Raw genomic sequence first — 17,336 nt, forward strand, 5'->3', positions numbered from 1 at the left:
AAATCCTCACGGGCATAGCAGTGCCCAGTGTGGAGCGTAGAGACGGGCAATGGGTGGGCACTGGTACTCGTATCTTGTGCCTTTTTGGTGACATGCTGCTCGGCAGATTGTGGGACTGCAGAGGGGGATGCAGAGGGCAGGTGGCTGGACTGGTTGGCTAACTTAGAGGTGAGTGTAGATTTTGCATGACAACGCATGATGGACACGGGGAGATAGGGTTTACACTGAGCGAAGAGAGGATTGGAAAGGGCAGAGCATACGAGACCTAGGAATGGAACCATGCGATATTGATTCTCTCAGTGTGGCTTTTGTCAACGCAGCAGTCCCCAAGGAGGCCATGCAGCAGGATCCATCAGCCATCAAACAGCAGCAGCAGCAGGAGCCGCTGAAGCAGCCACAACAGCAGGTGGGAATATAGCCTATCATTTTGCAGGATAGCCCAGAAACAGGGAAATAAAACCCACAAAAACTACGGAAAACTGATAACACAATGCCCACAGCATCGCATCGGTTGCTCCTGTTCCTGCTTTTGGAGTTTTTTTTTTTTTGCTGCACCATCTTCCGCCATGTGGCAGTGCATCCATCTGTGGCTATGTGGCTCCGTGGGACTGTGGCTGTGGCCCTCATGGCTTTGCATATTAAATATGCAATGGAGGCACGCGCAGAGCTCAGCTCAACCACGACAAGGCCATAAAGTACCTGGGACTGCCACGGCAACGACACCGACAACACGACACACGCAGCAGCAGCAGAACCTGCAACAGCAACAACAATTGAGCCTATCGCAGGCGCCGTAAAAGAATTACGGGCTGGCAACGGACACGACAGAGAACAGGACAGGCCAGGAGTTGAGGCTGAGGCTAGTGCTTGTCCTGGTCCTCGAACTGGAGGACTGCGCTGTAGATATGACGTGAATCCAATCATTTTAACACAACAGATGGCGATGCGTGTGCCTCTTGAAAGTTGATGCACGAGTAAGCGCGTTAACTGGCGATGGGATGCTGGGAGGGGCTAGTGGCAGAGTGGAGCCCGGATGGACAGACAAGCATACGTTGGGCACATGGCTGTAACATGGAAGCTTATCACAGCAGTAAGGGCGCACTGGCCTCATAAGATGGTCCTGGCTTATGCTACTCGCAGTAGTGGCCTGCGGTCACTTGTGGCATGCCACCCCCCTCCTCCGCTCACTCTTTGTTTGCGCTGCGGTTGTTCGGTGCCGCCTTCCAATTGGAAATTTTGTCGCATTTACCAAAGTGCAACAGCAACGGCAGCTTGTGGCAAGAGAGCTCTTCTGCCTCTGCTCCTGCTGCTGCTCCTGCTGTTGCTGCAGATAAATCTCATGAAATAATTACACGTGTTACAGTAAATGCTGTTAAATTGCCGTGCCCCTTCTCCTGCTCCTGCCTCTTGCCTCCTGCCGCCCAGAAGAACTCCCGTTGCAGGCTGTGAAGGCGAGGCCCGTGCTTTGTAAATGCATTCATGAATGAGTGAAATCTCCTCTCCGTCCGTCGGATTGTGGACAGTTGACTGCATAAATGCCGAGGACAACCAACAGGATCTGTGAGTGTTTCAATTTACACACAAAGGGGATGGGACAGGGGCAGGGGTAGGTCAGTCGCAGAACTTATGCCCAATTGGGAAAATTATTTTGTGCCACTGCGGCAAAAAAAAGAGAAGCAGGGTACGAAAAAACAACACCAAATAGTACTATATATGTATATGTAGAACAGCGTGTACAAATATGGTCTGAGGAGGGCAGTTCTGTGTTCATAATGGAGCAGTTCTTTCTCTGTTTTTAAATATAAATTGAATATCAGCTGTGTGGCATGGCGCGGCAACTGCGGACAGGCAGGTGCTCATTAGCGGTCAGCGGCGAAAGTGCTGCTGCAAGAGTGCTGCTGCAGCCTACTTTTTGGGGCATTATGTCTGGCAAATGTTAATTGCAATTTAGACTGTAGCAATAATTTTATGCATATTTATTTCAGCTTCCTCCTGTATCGCAGAATGTTTGCAGTCAATGAATATGGGGTGGGGGGAGGATCCAGGGATTCCCACTCCAGTTTCCGATACCCCATCTTCCTTGCCCGGCCAAACGGCTTAATTTTTTTCGAGGTTTTGCGCAACCCCGCCGCATTGAAATAATCACATAAATCACGCAGCGCTGCAGAGTGAGAGGTAGGGGGGGATCCAAAAATCGAAATCTCGAATCGTGAGCGGGGCTGTAAAAGCATCGCCGGCGCCCATTATGACTCGCAGATAAAACCCTCCGCCAGATGCATAGAAATAAAAAGCGAGTGGCAGAAGCACTCACTGTCTGCTTTATTAAGCATAATGCGGCCATAAAGCCGTTCGAGCCAATCGAGCCAGTCGGTCCGGTCGGCGAAGAGGCAGGGCAGGATGCAGGGCTTCAGAGAGGTGGAGGTGAAGGAGATTGGCTGGCAGATTGGGGGGCAGATGAGTACTCTGTGCCCTGAGTACTTGCAGCAAAAGGATTACGCCAAGGTATGGACAGGCAGGCAGTCCATGATTGATGGGGCATTGCGGCTAATTCTTGGCGTTGCCTTTGTCTCGCCGCCTGCGGCGTCTCTCAATAAGCTGTAAATCATGCTCATATCCCTGCCCCTGCCACAGCTCCTGCCTCTGTTGCGTGCCAAGTCATAAATACCCCCCAACTGCACGGCCTCCTCTGGGGAGACTCTTTCTAAAGCGGCATGCAGCTTTTTTAATTAAGGCACAAGGATAGCCGTAAAGAGAAAAAAGCGCAGCAAAAGGAGCAGCCATCCACGGGGCAACGATTCAACGATTAGAAGATACCCTAACGGTGGCTACCAGAAGGCTAATCCTGACAGACTCTGCACTAAAGCTGTGCTATCCCGCTGGGGTACTGGAGGCACTATCAAATATCAACTGCAGAACGTAAAGAGAAAGACAAATGCCAAGGCGCGAAATGTTTGACAAGTGCGTCGGACTGCGTCACCCCGCCGTCATCCATCAAAGAGAAAGCCCGGGGAATGTAGAATGTAGAATGGGGGGTAAATTGAAATGGCAGGCACTGCAATTATCGCGTCAGCTGCCTTCTGCCCCCCGCCCCCCGCCTTCTGCCCCCATCGGCTGGCCATTTCCCGCTAGATTAGGCCCGCTGACAATACAAAACTGAATTAGCACCACGGGGTCGCACTTTTATAGGACAATTCGAGTGCCCATGGCCCATTATCCGTTCCATCGAGAGTCTGCCTGCCAGTCATGCATCATTCGAAGCTGCAGCCTGTAATTTTTGCAACATTTTTCGGGGCGAGAAACCGAACTCCACCACACTCGAATAGACTCATCTTTTCGTCATGGAGCTAGATTTATTAACTTTTGGGGTCCGGGGTCTCTTCCTGGCAATATTGTAAATCATTTCCAAATTATTTAGTCGCTATCCATTCATACACATATATATATTCATATTTTTGGCGCCTTTACTCTGTTCCTTCGGAGCTCTGTTGCGCCGTGGCTCTGTGAAACGGGCCTCGAATGTGCCACGTGATTGCATTAAATTACAAGTCATTGTCTGTCCCTGCCCCTTCCCCTTCCCTGCCGCAAGTGCTCCCCGAGATAAGAAGCAGTGAAACAGGATGAACCCAAACGGAATTTTAATCCATTTGATGACCCACTAATTCAGTACACCCTTCCATTGAACCAGCTGACATATGTCGTTTTCGCATGCCAGCCAGCGCCAATAGGTGGCGTACCAGCGTACAAGGATCGCCTTGCCTCTCTCCTTGGCGCACATTTAATGGCAGTTCTGTTGTAGCATGTAATTTAATATTCATTATATGTAGGTATATGCTGCCATTATGATTGCATGATCTGTCAATATGCCCAATTGCCAGGCCCATGCCCCACCTCAATCTGACCCGCAGGAGTCAAGCTCCAGGTGCAGTAGGAGCCGAGTTTTCCTTTGGCCTTTCGGGCGATAAAAGCGAAGCGAAAAGTGCCGCTATCTATTAATATCGCTTTTGGCTTTTTGCTGGCGGGGTGAAAGGGGGATAAACGGGTTGAATGGGAAACGCTGAAAACTCCTAACAAACGACACCTGCACGGAGCGAACGAACTTGCCATGTCCTGCTCCTGCAATACCCTGCCCCCCGAATATGCCCCTGGCGTGTAGCGTGTGTCCCGCTTCTTCTTGCTGTTTGCATTGGTTGCCCCATTCTTTTTTGCGATACACTGAATTTGCTGTCGTTGCCGCTGCCCCAACGCTGCCTCTGCCGCTGGCTGTGCCGCTGCCTGTGCTGCTGTTGCTGCTGATGTTGCACGAATGTTGTAAATCAAAAGTAGGCGAGTCACACGAAGGCTCTTCCTCTAGCGGCAGCCGCTACTGCGCCTATTGACTGGCAGGCCGAGCGGATAACGCTGGCAATTATCGCGCTTGTGTTGCACGAACGGCGGAAGCGGCAGAGGCGCCACATCATGTTACCCTTGGCCCCACACCCTCACCCTTCCTATCCACATCCCACCCATGTTTGCCGGCATCCTCTTTGCAGCTCTCTGCTTTGTTTTCAGCTTTTTTACTGCCTTTTTCTTTGTGCAATCCAATTGGCAGCGAACAAAGCAAAACAAGTTGCACGTTGCTGTGCCTCCTGCTACAAGTCCCCAAAAAATATGGCGAAACGAGTACCATCTTCCCCTACCGTGCCACCCGTTCCTACTCCACCATCCGGTCAGTCAGCCATTGAAGTCATTTATTGCCACCAGAAGTTTCGTTTGGCTTTTTGTTGTTGCTTCAAACTGTAGTTGCTCCAGTGGTGGTTGACCAAGAGCTGGAGCTGAAGCTCGTGCTGGGGATCGGGCTCGGACCGTTCCGTTCCGTGTGCAGGATGTGTTTACAATTTGTGGACACGCCGACCGCCATTTGATTGTTCCCTTCGCGCTGCCGCTATTCCTGCCCCCCCCCCCCCCCCCACACCCAACACCCGATTCCTCCGTTAATTCGCCAGGTGGCCCGAAACTGCGCATTGCTTTGATGATTGGGGAACCCCAGCCATCCCCAGCATTTCATGGCCCTTCGGCATACCCCACTCGTTTGTTTGCTCAGGAACGGCACGGAAGATGACGTGCCTTGGATTGGCCATAAATGAGACTGACTAAAGCAAACATGCCACATAGGAGCGAAAACGAGTCCCAGAAGACAGGAGGAAACGCCTTTTTTTATCTAATTCGTTTGAGTTTTCCTAAAATTTTCGAAGCTTGACAATTTTTACACACGTACGTAGAAAACAACCAATGACTACACATTAACTACATGTACAGCCCCACTAGCGCCATAGTGTGCGTAGAACTTAAAATCCAAATTTTAATGTCAAAAATATTAGAATTAAGCGATTCAGAAACATACACACACGTTAACTAGTCTGTTCATTTAATTTAAACACAAAATTTCAATGCGACCGGCCGATATTCTCCGTATTTTACTGTTTTTCGCGATGCGCTTCGCGTTCAACTTTTTCCTACTCTACCGCCGAAAAAACGCCGCCCAAAACCGAAATGGCGCTAACTGAAGTTGGTATAGCGCCATCAAGGGCATAATTTAGAAATGCAATTATCTACTGCCACCACCAGCGATCAACTGTTGCGATATATCGAAGCACTGCCATCTCAATTGCGGAACAAGTAAGCTGCAGAAATATATAAAAATTTAATGTTAGCACAAACGACAATATGGGAGCCGCCTCGAATACCTTTTTTGAATTTTCGCTATTTCAAATCGTGCTTCCGTGCATCATTTATTCCACTGGATTGCATCTAAATACTCGACGTGCATTCACATTCAAACAATTTCTATTTGGCGCTCAAGTTTGGTGGGACTTTTTTGGGATTTTTTCTGATGGGATTTTTCCGCTCAACAATGTCCTTACATTCCATACTCACTTACGTTTTCTTACGTTTATGTTGCTGGCAACATTAAATTTGAATGGGCCAGACTCATGTGCCGAGAAATCTAGAAGCACTGGGCAACATTTTGCATACCCTGGGGAAATGGATGATCTAGAATTGAGAATATGTTTGTCATCCATTGCACCAATAAAGGCCAAAACTGGTCAGTCTCTGTTTTAAAGGTATTTCAACGAAATTTGGAAGGGGACTACCTTCTTACAGAAACCAAGAATGGGAATCGGGATCGAGATATATTTACGTCTAAAACATATCAATTTGAGATATTTTCTTTATTAATTACGTTTTAAAACAGCTTTGAAAAAAGTTTCTTCATATAATATTAACGAAATAGGGTAGACCTGTTCCCAAACGATTTTTCTCTTACTTTTTATTACGCTATTACGTTTTATTTAGTTTAACCTTTTTCGCTAAAACCTTTTTTCAGGCAAAATCCAATAAAAGCAAGTATTAAGAATAAGCCATTTTGATAAAAAATTGATTCATTAATCGGATAAAATTATATGGGCATGGCTAAATGTTCTATATAGCTAGTAATATTCGACGGAAGATCATAATTGCGCAATATGGTTTGCAATCCTTGACTGAGGACGATTAACCTATTATAAGCCAAGGGGTACTTCAATTTTCCACCGAAAGTAATGAAAATTTAATAATGTTAGCGCAGTTCAGGGAAAAAATATAGTGTTTTTTTTTTAAGTCCAGAGGGAAAATGGCATGGATCTACAAGAAAAATGTACAATCGTTAATATTTTCCGCTATTTACCTGAAGTAGTAAACATAGGGGGCTTAAGTGGGCTATACATTGTTTTTGACTATATTGTTGTGGAGGCAAAAAAACAACAAAGCTGCAGAATGGAATGTGCAATTTGCGCGCAAGCCCCAAGGAAATACAAATGCAACAAGTGTGTGGCTCCCTAGTAAGTAACTATCTAGCTGTAGTTCTTCAGTTTGAACAAATTGTGTATCCGCAGCTGTTCAGTGAAGTGCTACAAGGTTCACGTGGACTCTATGGAATGTACGACAGCTCAACAAGCAGCGTCTTTGAAAAACGAAGACTCACAGGACATTGTCGAGGAAGAACCCACACTGCATGCCCCCTTCCCCAGCGATGACACTGTGCCGCCAGAGAAGCTGCAGGAGCTAAGTGAGTCGCGCAACGCATCCGACTATCATTTCCGGTAACATTTTCCTTTCCGCAGATACCTGCGAGCCCCTACGCCAGCTGCTCAACAATCCCCACCTACGGGGTTTGCTCAAACAGATCGACGTGGCGCACAACGTTCATTTGGCCATGACAGCGGCCATGCACGAGCCGCTCTTCCTCGAGTTCGCTGACGCGTGCATGCAGGTCGTGGAGCCCATGTCTCTAGCGGAGCGTAACGAATACGAACTATGCTCTTAAAATTTCAAGTGATTTCGTGTCTGTGTAATTAATAAATCTTTATGTAATGTTAATACATCCGTATATTTGTGGCTAATGTGTGCTATAAACAAGATACATCCCATGAAAGCATGGATCCGAGATCTATGTAGTTGCAGGAATACAAGTGGATTAAGTGGATACAGTCGGGATATACTTAAAGATATAGATATTTTCTATCTATATTGCAAATAGTTTTAAAATCACTTTGGCCAATGTTTTGGCAAGCTAAAGCTTCGTTTCCTAAATAATGACCTCTATAGCTCAATGTGTGCCTGCCCGGTCTGGCTGGAAATGTACACATTTAGATGCTTAGGCACGGGTACCCTGTCCAACTCCTTTGCGAGGGCAATATGGGCAGAATATGGGCAACCTCCTTCGGCTGTCGGGCACGCGTAAAGACGCCCTTTTTATTACCACCCACTCGGGTGTAGGCTGAAAGAGAAAAGGGAGAGCATAAGAGATCTTGAGATGCTCGAGAATAGGCTCCTATGGCACCCACTCTGGGCCGTCTTGAAGTCGGCAAAGTTCCACACAAACTCCCCGATGAACCACTTCTGCTTTCGCAGCTTGTCAAAAGCCTTAAAGTGCTGGGAGAAAAGTGCCACTTGATAGTCCTCGGACCAGATGTAGGCTGGGAGCTGCAAGGGATCAATCAGAGCATATTAAAATAATTCTGGAGTCATTTTCCTACCGAGTGTAGGCCCTCCATGGTGTCGGCACCGTATTCGAAGAGGATCACGGGCTTCCCGAAGTTCTGGTGCCAGCGCTGGGCCTCCTCTGTCAGCAGATTGACGATCATGTCCGTGCGTCCCGAGTTCTGGTACCAAGCGTTGTATCGATTGAATCCGACGATGTCCAGGAAAGGAGCCAAATGGCACTGCTTGGGTGGATCGGGGCTGGCATTTATAGCTGCCGTTAGAGGTCGTCCGTGGGCTATACTCCTAGTGTAATTTACCAGGGCCCTGGGTCGACAGATACCGATTAACCCTGCTCTACAAAGGCGATGCCACTTACTGGAAGTAGCCGAGGGCCCCCATCTTGAAGGAGCGCGGTTCGTTGGCCACCGACCAGGCGATGACACTAGCGTGGTTGCGGTCCCTGTGGATGAGCTGTTCCAGCGCGGACATGTGATTGCTCAGCAGTTCCGGCTCGAAAAGGTCTATGTTGACGGCGGCGCATTCGTCTATGACCATGATCCCATGCTCGTCCGCGAACTGCATCGATTCTTCCGAGTAGGGGTAATGCGAGGTTCGGTAGGCGTTGGCCCCTACCCACTTAATTAGGTTAATGTCCCGTGCGAGGAGTGCATTGTCCAGACCCTTGCCCCGAATCTGCAAAATGCAAATTAGATTGAAAGGATAGACATGGGTAATAATGTGACTCACATCAGAATCCTCGTGACGGCCAAATCCTCGGAGGTACAGAGGTTTCTCATTCAGGAGCAGGCTCGTAGTCGTCCAGCTAAGGGTGCGGATACCCACGGGCAGTCTGTAGGCGTCTAGAAGCTCCTTCCCATCATCGCCGTCGTTCCTGGACATGAATAGTTCGAACTCCAGACTGTAGAGGTATCCTGGGTCGGGGTGCATAAGGTAGGGCCACCAGAGTTTCGGGCCTGGCACCAGGAGAGTTCCATTGTAGACAGCGCGGTTGAATTGCTGGGCCGCTACAACTCCATCCCTATCCCGCAGCTGAACGAGAACATGCGTTGGCTGCACCGTAGAATCTTCCGTGGTTCCATCTAACCAAATGCGGTAGTCAATGCGTCCCACTTGGTCGGAGGATAGCTGCGTGCTGATGGCAATATCGCTAATGTGAACCACGGGTGTAGTGTAAAGGTGGACGGAGCGGTGTATTCCGGCGTAGTTGAAGAAGTCGAAGGTATAGCTCTGGATAGGAGTCTCGCCATTATCCGTCTTCACTGTAGATACCTGCCCTTGGGGAACAGTGCGGTTGGTCAGGCGGTTGTTGCACATAACCGTGATCCGATTCTCGCCACCAAAATTCAGGAGGTTGGTGATCTCCGCCTCAAATGGCAGATGCCCAATGCTGTGGCGCATGGCATTTCTTCCGTTGATCCACACGACCGCCGCATAGTGGACACTGCCGAAACGCAACCAGGTTCGGCGTTTTTCTATCCAGTAGCGGGGTACGAAGAAAGTTCGTTCGTACCAGACGGTGCCGACGTGGTCGCGTAGGTTATTGTCCGTGGTTATGTCGTTGTAGGAGGCCGGGACTGGCATTGGGATAATCTCCTGACCAGTCTTCTGCAGACTGTTCTCGTACCACTTCTCCCGAATCCCCTGGAGCGGATCATTAGGTTGGCTCATAAGCAGGCGCCACATTCCGTCCAGGCTGCGCACCTCCCGCGTCTCCGATTCGCGTGGATACAGCAATCCAGTGGTGGCGATGGGCGCTGTCCAATTTTCGTGCAGAAACACTGGGTGCAGCTCCGTCCCATCGTGTTCGTTGTTTTCTCCGTGGCCAGTGACAGCCAGGACCAGGAGAAGGCCGAACAGAAGCCACATCGAAGGCCAAGCTTGCCCTTGCATGATAGGTTGTCCAGCTGGAAAAACTCTCTTTGTTTCAATTGATATTAGTTTCTAGTTATTGTATTTTGGCTAGAATAAGGTTTGAACAGAACAGTTCAACAAAAAAGTTATAGTTGACGCGTGTATAGGCCTTTGTGTACTCTATTTCGTTAATTTTATATGAAGATCTTGTTTTTCAAACTGTTTTTAAAACGGATTTATAAAGAAATGTTCTCAAATTGATATGTTTTAGACATATTCATGCATATGATTAGTATGTTGTAACCTACGGAGCCTGGGATGACAAACATTTTCTCAACTCCATCATATCCTTTTCCCTAGGGTATGAAAATTAGTGGTGACAGCAGCATTGTTGTCAACCGGTTATTACGACGAATTTCTTGTTTTTGATCTTCCATCAAATATTACTAGCTATCTAGATCTTTCAGCCCTACCCACATAATTTTATCCAATTAATGAACCTATTTTCTACTTGACTGATTCATTTTAAATACTTGACTTTGAACGTTTTTGCGTCAATTTCAGTTCCTCAATAGCAATATAGCTTCTCGTATGATGAAAAATCGAGCTTAGCCCACTTAAGCCCCCTCTATTTAAATAGTTGAACTGCTTGAATTAGTAATGAGGTTTGTAATATAAAGTAGTATAATACTACTTGTAAAACTTGTAAATCCATCCTATACCAAATACCCCACGATATCTTTCACCTAAGCTGAGACAGAATTATTAAAATTTCATAATTCTTGTGGATTGTATTTTAACACACATAGATAATTTTAAAATATTTTATTTTATTATGAAAATGAAGAAATATTTCAAATCGCTACTAGCAGCTCCTTGTCGGGTACGATCTCCTCGACATTCATATTATCATCCGAGCTTTGAACTCGGTCACGTTCAGAACGGAAAGGATTAAGGATTAAATTAAATAAAAATGGAAGAAAAAAACTGCAATACCCTCATAATTTCCAATCCCTATTTTTAAAAACTATGACAGCAAGCCATTTGTGTATTAGACAAAAAAACCATAACGCACTTTATCTTTAATTTAGTTTAGCTTATCAGTACCTATAAAAGTACAATGCACTAAAACTATAAATTTTAGATTGTACAATTCAATACAACGGAATGAAAAATGCAACGATGGCAGATCAAGGATCACACGTATACAAATATATTTACAGTAGCCAAGTGTCCGGCTACTACGTATTCTCCTCTACCTTGCCCATGTCGGCGATGTAGGTAAAGAGATCTTCCGGGAAGCTGGAATCGTCTAGTTCCCGGGCAAGGGCAAAGTATCGCTTGCGCAGCAGGTGAGCCGAGGCTTTCGGCTGTCGGGCACGAGTGAAGACTCCCTTCTTATTGCCGCCTACGCGGGTGTAGCCTGAAAGGATATGGAAACAGCTTCAGTCATGATGCAGTTTATTAGAGAAAACGATGACACCCACTCTGGGCCGTCTTGAAGTCGGCAAAGTTCCATACAAACTCGCCGATGAACCAGCCCTTCTTCCGCAGGATATCGAACGCCTTGAAGTGACGTGCGAATACCTCTGTCTGAAACTCCTCTGACCAGACGTAAGCCGGTTGCTGCAGGCGAGAGAGGGAAATGAAAAACAATAGTCCCAGCGAAGATGCCCCACAAATTACCAGGTGCAGTCCTTCCAGGGTATCGGCTCCGTACTCCGCCATGATTACGGGTTTGTTGTAGTGTTTGTTCCAAGCAACGGCCTCCTCAACCACCTTCTTCGTGACCATGTCCAGCCGACCTGTGTTGGAGTACCACGCATTGTAGCGATTGAAACTGATTATATCCAAAAAGCGTCCCTGCAAAGAAAGCTCTGTTACACGGATCAAGGGGAATCCGGAGGGCCCTATACATACCGCCTTGTCATCGGTCCAGGGAGTGGCAATGGCGGCCGTGATTGGCCGTGTCTTGTCGAGGGACCGTGTCAGGTTGGCAACAAGTCTGTGAAGATACAAAATTAAGAAATCGGGCGGAGAAGACCCAGTGAGTCACCCACTGGAAGTACGAATCCGCATTCATTTCGCGGGTGCGCGGCTCGTTGGCTATGGACCACATGACCACGCTGGGATGGTTGCGGTCTCGGTGGATGAGCTGCTCCAGCGACGATTTGTGTTTGCCCAGCAACTCCTGGTTGTAGTTCCTGAAAGGCGAGAGCAATCACAATTACACTCTGCCTTTGCAGGGAACTCATCACACAACAGACTCACTCCGCATCGACGCTAGGACACTCGTCAACAATCATGATCCCGTGTTCGTCCGCAAACTGCATCGACTCCTCAGAGTAGGGGTAGTGCGAGGTACGGTAGGCATTGGCACCGATCCACTTAAGCAGGTTGAAGTCCCGCACCATCAGGGCATTGTCCAGGCCCTTGCCTCGGACATCGGCATCCTCGTGTCGACCGAAGCCGCGGAAGTAGACCGGCCTGCCATTGATCTGGAATGTAGCGTTGCTCCAGCTGAGGGTACGAACGCCCACCTTCAAGCGATAGACGTCGAGTAGATCATCGTTGGAGGCGTGTAGCTTTACCTCCAACTGGTAGAGATAGCCCGGTTCCGGGTGCATGAGGTACGGCCACCATGGGTTCACATTGTCCACCTGCAGACTTCCACAAAGTTCCTCATCCGAGGTGCCATTGGCCACCAACTTGCCCTCCCGGTCGTACAGCTGGGCTCGTACGTACAGGGAATTGTCTGCTTCATTGACGGCGCTTCCATTAAATTTGACGCTATAGATGACTTCCCCACCTAGGAAGCGGATTAAGCCCAGGAGGTAACTGGTGACTGACAAGATCATGGACGCTTTCTCTTACCGACATTGTCCTTGGACAGGTTTGTGGTTATCACTACCTCCTCGATGAACGTCTTGGGCGTGGTGTACAGGTGGACGGAGCGATGAATTCCGGCATAGTTGAAGAAGTCGAACGTGTAGCTCTGGACTATCGTCATGCCGTCGTCGTTGGGCAGCTCTGTTATCCTACCCTGTGGCACAGTAGTCTGTATCAGTGCGTTATCGCACATCACCGTGATTCGGTTCTCTGCGCCGTAGTTCAGCAGATGCGTGACCTCCGCCTCAAACGGCAGGTGCCCGATCTCGTGCTTGACCACCTTCTGGCCGTTGACCCACTGCGAGAAAGACAGAACTTTATAGATGCCATATTGATGTTGATTACCTCATCTCGTGCTTACCACATAGGCCTCGTAGTGGACGCTCCCGAATCTCAGCCAGACCCGCTGATCCACGGCCCAGGAGCGTGGGGCAAAGAACTTGCGGTCGTACCACACGGTGCCCACGTGGTCGCGCAGATTGTCGGTGGTTATATCATTGTAGGAAGCGGGCACGGGCATCGGAATGGTGGGCCTGCTCCTGCTCAGGTCCTTGCCGTACCACTCTTCACGCACACCCTGCGTTGGGTTCGTCTGGTCGGAGCGCACAAAGTTCCAGATTCCGTCCAGGGAACGCACCTCCCGCGTCTCCGACTCCCGAGGATAAAGCATTCCGCGCGACTGTGGTACTTCCTTGTTGATCAGAATCAGAGCTATGGAGAAGTGCAGCAAAACCAGCCCAGAGACAAATGAGAATAACCAGAGAGCTGCAAATACAACCAAAGTCAATATTCAGAGAGAAATGAGTACTTGTGGTATCTGGAGTTCATATAAAGATAACAGCGTCTATCTGTGGTTTCCAATAGTTGATAAGACGGAATACCTGACAGAAATCGATCGGCACGAGGTCGTCGGAGGGACGTTTGACAGAGCCCTTCTCTAGTCTTCTTTTAAAATTATTTTAGGGTCAAAGCTTTCCACTGTTTATCTCATCTCTGTTGTAACGGTATTGCTAAAGAGGTGTGCATACTCACATTGAAATGAATTGTTTTTGTTATTTCTCAAAGTCGGCGTGCGAAACGGAACGGAACGATACGCAGCGCATCAAAAGGAAACGGAAATGAAATTGTATATTCTACATTATTGTGGGTTAACAGTTGCATGCAACAATGCAACAGATAGAACAATTGCCAAACAACGCCAAAACTAAAGCCAAGAGAGTGTGAGAGAGGGAAAGCATTTCAAGGGCCAAACCAAGCACCTGGCCAAAACAGCTGTTTCTAAAAGCTTTCTCTCTCTCGCGCGCAATGTTTCTCTCGCTGAATGTGTCATCAGGCAGATGATAGCGAATCTGTTTAGATTCAGTTTTGGTTTTGTTTTTGTTGCGATTCATTAATGTTAATTTAATGAACGCATTGTTGTGCACTTTGTTTCGCTAATAAATCACGTTTAGCATCGCGACACAATGAATATCGAGGGGCACCAACATTACATTTCAGAAATCTCCACAATCCCATAATATTTTTATTGCGGAGTGCGGCAAGCTGAACTTTGCCTCTCTCTCACGTTCGCCCGTCGGAGGCACACTGTGCAGCACTCGCTTCCTCTATTTATTATTTATCTACCGCTAGAGTGCACGTTATCGTCTGATTAGACGAAAGCTCAAAAGGAAAAGCTGTCGATCGATTTGATTTGGGCCTTCTTACTCATTTGAATTGATATCTTCCACAATAGTGACGGCGTTATTCCCAGCATTGGAGAGGAGAGTGGGATGTGAATATCTCAAGGGATTTTGACAAAATTGACATGGGTTCCTTCCTTTAAAGTAAATGCACGGGATACGATTGGCTTACTCATTTCGGACTCCGGTTGCGACTACCACTGCTCTGCGGCCTCAACTGAGATTGCACTTGTGGCGGGTTCCCGCTTTTAAAGCGGCTTGGTTCTGTGTTCTGGCTTTGGGTTCTGGCTCTGGGTTTTGGCTCTGGCTCCGACTTCAGTCCGTGCAGAGGGGGAGTGGGTGGGAGGTTCGGCTCCAATTGAAATGCCAAAAGGCACCGCAGGTGTACCGTTCGGTGCGATATTAGCATAACGACGGGTGGGGTGTATCAATGACAACAGGAATGTGGCGGAGCTTACCCCAAATTTCATATTTGCGACACTTGAGGTGGATCTTGAGATGCATGTTGGCCACAAGGCATAGGTGCATTCAGGGCACTGGCGACTAAACTGCTGCTGCTCATGCGATGGTGGGCAAGTGGCTACTAAATTTGAATTATCCGCAGTTGTCTGCCGGTGACCCGGGCCTGGGCCTTTGCCAGTCTCTTGCGGCTTCAGTCACACGGATCCGCGTCTACCCAAGCGGATGTCATTAGGAAAGGTAATTGTAAACTGTACTGCAGCTCTGTTTCAGGTTCTCTTTGGGGCACAGCACACAAAGGTCGTCTTGCTCTGCGTCTTTGCTGGCCTGTGGGTGTTTGGGGGTTTAGGCGCATGGGCGGAAGCTCCAGCTTAGAGCACGCACGCACCGCCAGAGCTAAAGCCAAAGCCAACGGATCTCAGTGCAATAAATGTGCCCCTAATTAAGCCCTGCCCCAGCCCAACCCCTACCGCCCTCCGATAAACAACGGCGTCCCAAATCCAGAAGCCACTGTGTTGCCTCATTTGGGGTCAACGGCTAGAAAACGAGTGGAAGCAACTCCTATGCCGTGGTGCCGTTGCTAGAAGCGAGGGTGGGGGGTAGCAGGGCAGGAATAAATTTCCAATTAAGCGTTTCTGCCTCAGACATAGACTGTAGATTAATTAGTGTTGATTGCGAGCGAAATGCGGAACTTCTTGCTCCAAATGGGAACTCTAAATTTCTTCAGCCTTTCACCCTGCCATCTCATTCTAATCTCCGGGAGAGTCCATCAATGTGCAAGCACAGAGGCTCCCTATATTGGGAATCACATCGAATCGGGGGCTCATCAATCGTCTGCTTGGCTGTTTGGACCCCGATGCCAGAAAGGTTATCAGGTCTTTGACCTCCTCTGCCTTAGAAGTCCAATAAACTGGCAACTTTATCACCGTCACGTTTCCGCCTAGGATCGATCTCTTATCTCTGCTGTGGACTCCCACTGAGGAACGGGGGTTAGGGTATCGAATCTTTGGTGTGCTAATGGTATTTTCCTTTATGCTGCTTTCACTTTCAAGGCCGGCCGCACCCACCCCACCGCGGCCCAGAGCAGACGCAGCTGACCCAGCCCCAGCCCGAGCCCCAACCAAAGTGAAAGAATCAATGAAAGAGCGCACAAGAAAGTGAAAATGTCAGTCAAAGTAAATTGCTGCGAATATTAATAGAATAGTTTACCCATTTCCAGTCAATTGGTCGCAGCAGGATCGCGATGTGGTGTTCGAAGAGTCTCCTTTCTCTATGGCAGTGGATATGGACGCGAGAGTGCTATACTATAGTGCACATAGGAACACTTTCCGTTAAGACTAAAGATCCGACTCGACTTGTTAGGCGCCTTTAGTCATCTCGCTGCTATTAGTAATCGTCTAAAACGTTCTCCATGTAATTAATTTAACACGGTGATGAGCACAGAGCCACCAAAGCCATCCATTCACAAGACCAAGCCCGCCACACTCGCACCACAGCACGAACGACGACGCGATGGAGAGTACTGCAAAAACACAACGGCCAGCGGTCGCTCGCTAGCCAAGTGAGCTGAAATCTGTGCTGCACTGTTGATCTTTGGACAGGACCGGCTAGTTGCTGCTAGTCTGCTGGCCGGTGGGTGTTAATTGACTTTCTAAAGTTTCTATTTACTGCGGAACAGCTGCGCTGCCGGTGTGCGTTATAAACTATCATTTGAATTTCGATATTTGCGGCTGTTTTCATGGCAGCCCTGGCAGCAGCAAATATGTTCATGTAAACAAATATGCAGGTTGGCAGCACCGTTTTGAATGACAACAATGAGACTCATTCAATACACAAACATGTTGCTAACTCCATGCACATACCCTGGGGGAAATGGATGTTATAGAATTGTGAATATGTTTGTCATCCCAGGCAACAACAATTTATTTTCAATATATTTTAATATAATTCAATATTATTTTCATTATTTCAACGATATTTTAACGCTTTTTGTCTTCTTGTAGGGACCATGAATAGGTATCAGGATCGAGATATATATACAAAACACTCATCATATACATGAATATGTCTAAGAAATGTCAATTTGAGAAAAGATCTTTATTAGTTACATTTTATATTCATATCAATATTTATACTTTCATATAAAATTAACAAAATAGGGTGTACAAAGGCCTATATACGGCTTACACGCAATATGGCGATCGTTTTTTTGTTGAATAAATACAATAAAAGCAAGGATTAAAAACTATCGAATATTGTAGAAAATTGATTCATCAATGGGATAAAACTATGTGGGCATTGCTGAGAGATTTAGTTAGTCAGCATATTCAATGGAATATCAAAATTGAGCAATATGAACGAATTTCCTTTTTCGTTTGTTTTGATTGACCTATTTCGCTACTTGTTTTTTGTTTGACTTATTTCGCTAAAACCTAT

General features: G+C 47.6%; 3 protein-coding genes across 10 annotated transcripts; 1 reads left to right on the plus strand and 2 right to left on the minus strand.

Moving 5' to 3' along the window:
• Positions 1 to 6,424: 6,424 nt before the first annotated feature.
• On the plus strand, positions 6,425 to 7,405 carry LOC4805741 (zinc finger HIT domain-containing protein 3). 4 transcript variants are annotated; one of them, XM_033377759.1, is made up of 4 exons: positions 6,425 to 6,575; positions 6,638 to 6,857; positions 6,912 to 7,084; positions 7,140 to 7,405. In XM_033377759.1, exons 2-4 carry the CDS (start codon positions 6,655 to 6,657, stop codon positions 7,340 to 7,342), a joined length of 579 nt encoding a protein of 192 aa, XP_033233650.1. In that variant the 5' UTR covers positions 6,425 to 6,575; positions 6,638 to 6,654; the 3' UTR covers positions 7,343 to 7,405. The 4 variants fall into 4 exon arrangements, with proteins under 4 accessions (XP_033233650.1, XP_033233651.1, XP_033233652.1 ...); XM_033377760.1 differs by having other exon boundaries at positions 6,643 to 6,857; XM_033377761.1 differs by having other exon boundaries at positions 6,425 to 6,553; positions 6,643 to 6,857.
• Positions 7,387 to 10,211, minus strand: betaGlu (beta glucuronidase). The gene is given in 6 exon segments (XM_002139004.4): positions 7,387 to 7,718; positions 7,721 to 7,795; positions 7,863 to 8,001; positions 8,055 to 8,325; positions 8,378 to 8,694; positions 8,749 to 10,211. Coding segments are annotated over 6 exon segments (2,067 nt in total). The 5' UTR covers positions 9,913 to 10,211; the 3' UTR covers positions 7,387 to 7,617.
• A 734-nt stretch (positions 10,212 to 10,945) lies between these two features.
• On the minus strand, positions 10,946 to 16,325 carry LOC4805742 (beta-glucuronidase). 5 transcript variants are annotated; one of them, XM_015185371.2, is made up of 9 exons: positions 16,110 to 16,325; positions 13,124 to 13,527; positions 12,748 to 13,060; positions 12,145 to 12,682; positions 11,934 to 12,077; positions 11,794 to 11,878; positions 11,560 to 11,736; positions 11,361 to 11,499; positions 10,946 to 11,296 (listed from the first exon to the last, which is right to left on the minus strand). In XM_015185371.2, exons 1-9 carry the CDS (start codon positions 16,111 to 16,113, stop codon positions 11,115 to 11,117), a joined length of 1,986 nt encoding a protein of 661 aa, XP_015040857.1. In that variant the 5' UTR covers positions 16,114 to 16,325; the 3' UTR covers positions 10,946 to 11,114. The 5 variants fall into 5 exon arrangements, with proteins under 5 accessions (XP_015040857.1, XP_015040858.1, XP_015040860.1 ...); XM_015185372.2 differs by lacking the exon at positions 16,110 to 16,325 and adding an exon at positions 14,467 to 14,580; XM_015185374.2 differs by lacking the exon at positions 16,110 to 16,325 and adding an exon at positions 14,253 to 14,360 and having other exon boundaries at positions 13,124 to 13,473.
• Between the last annotated feature and the right edge of the window lie 1,011 nt (positions 16,326 to 17,336).

The sequence above is a fragment of the Drosophila pseudoobscura genome, chromosome 3 (assembly GCF_009870125.1).
Source record: "Drosophila pseudoobscura strain MV-25-SWS-2005 chromosome 3, UCI_Dpse_MV25, whole genome shotgun sequence".
Lineage (NCBI taxonomy): Eukaryota > Metazoa > Arthropoda > Insecta > Diptera > Drosophilidae > Drosophila > Drosophila pseudoobscura.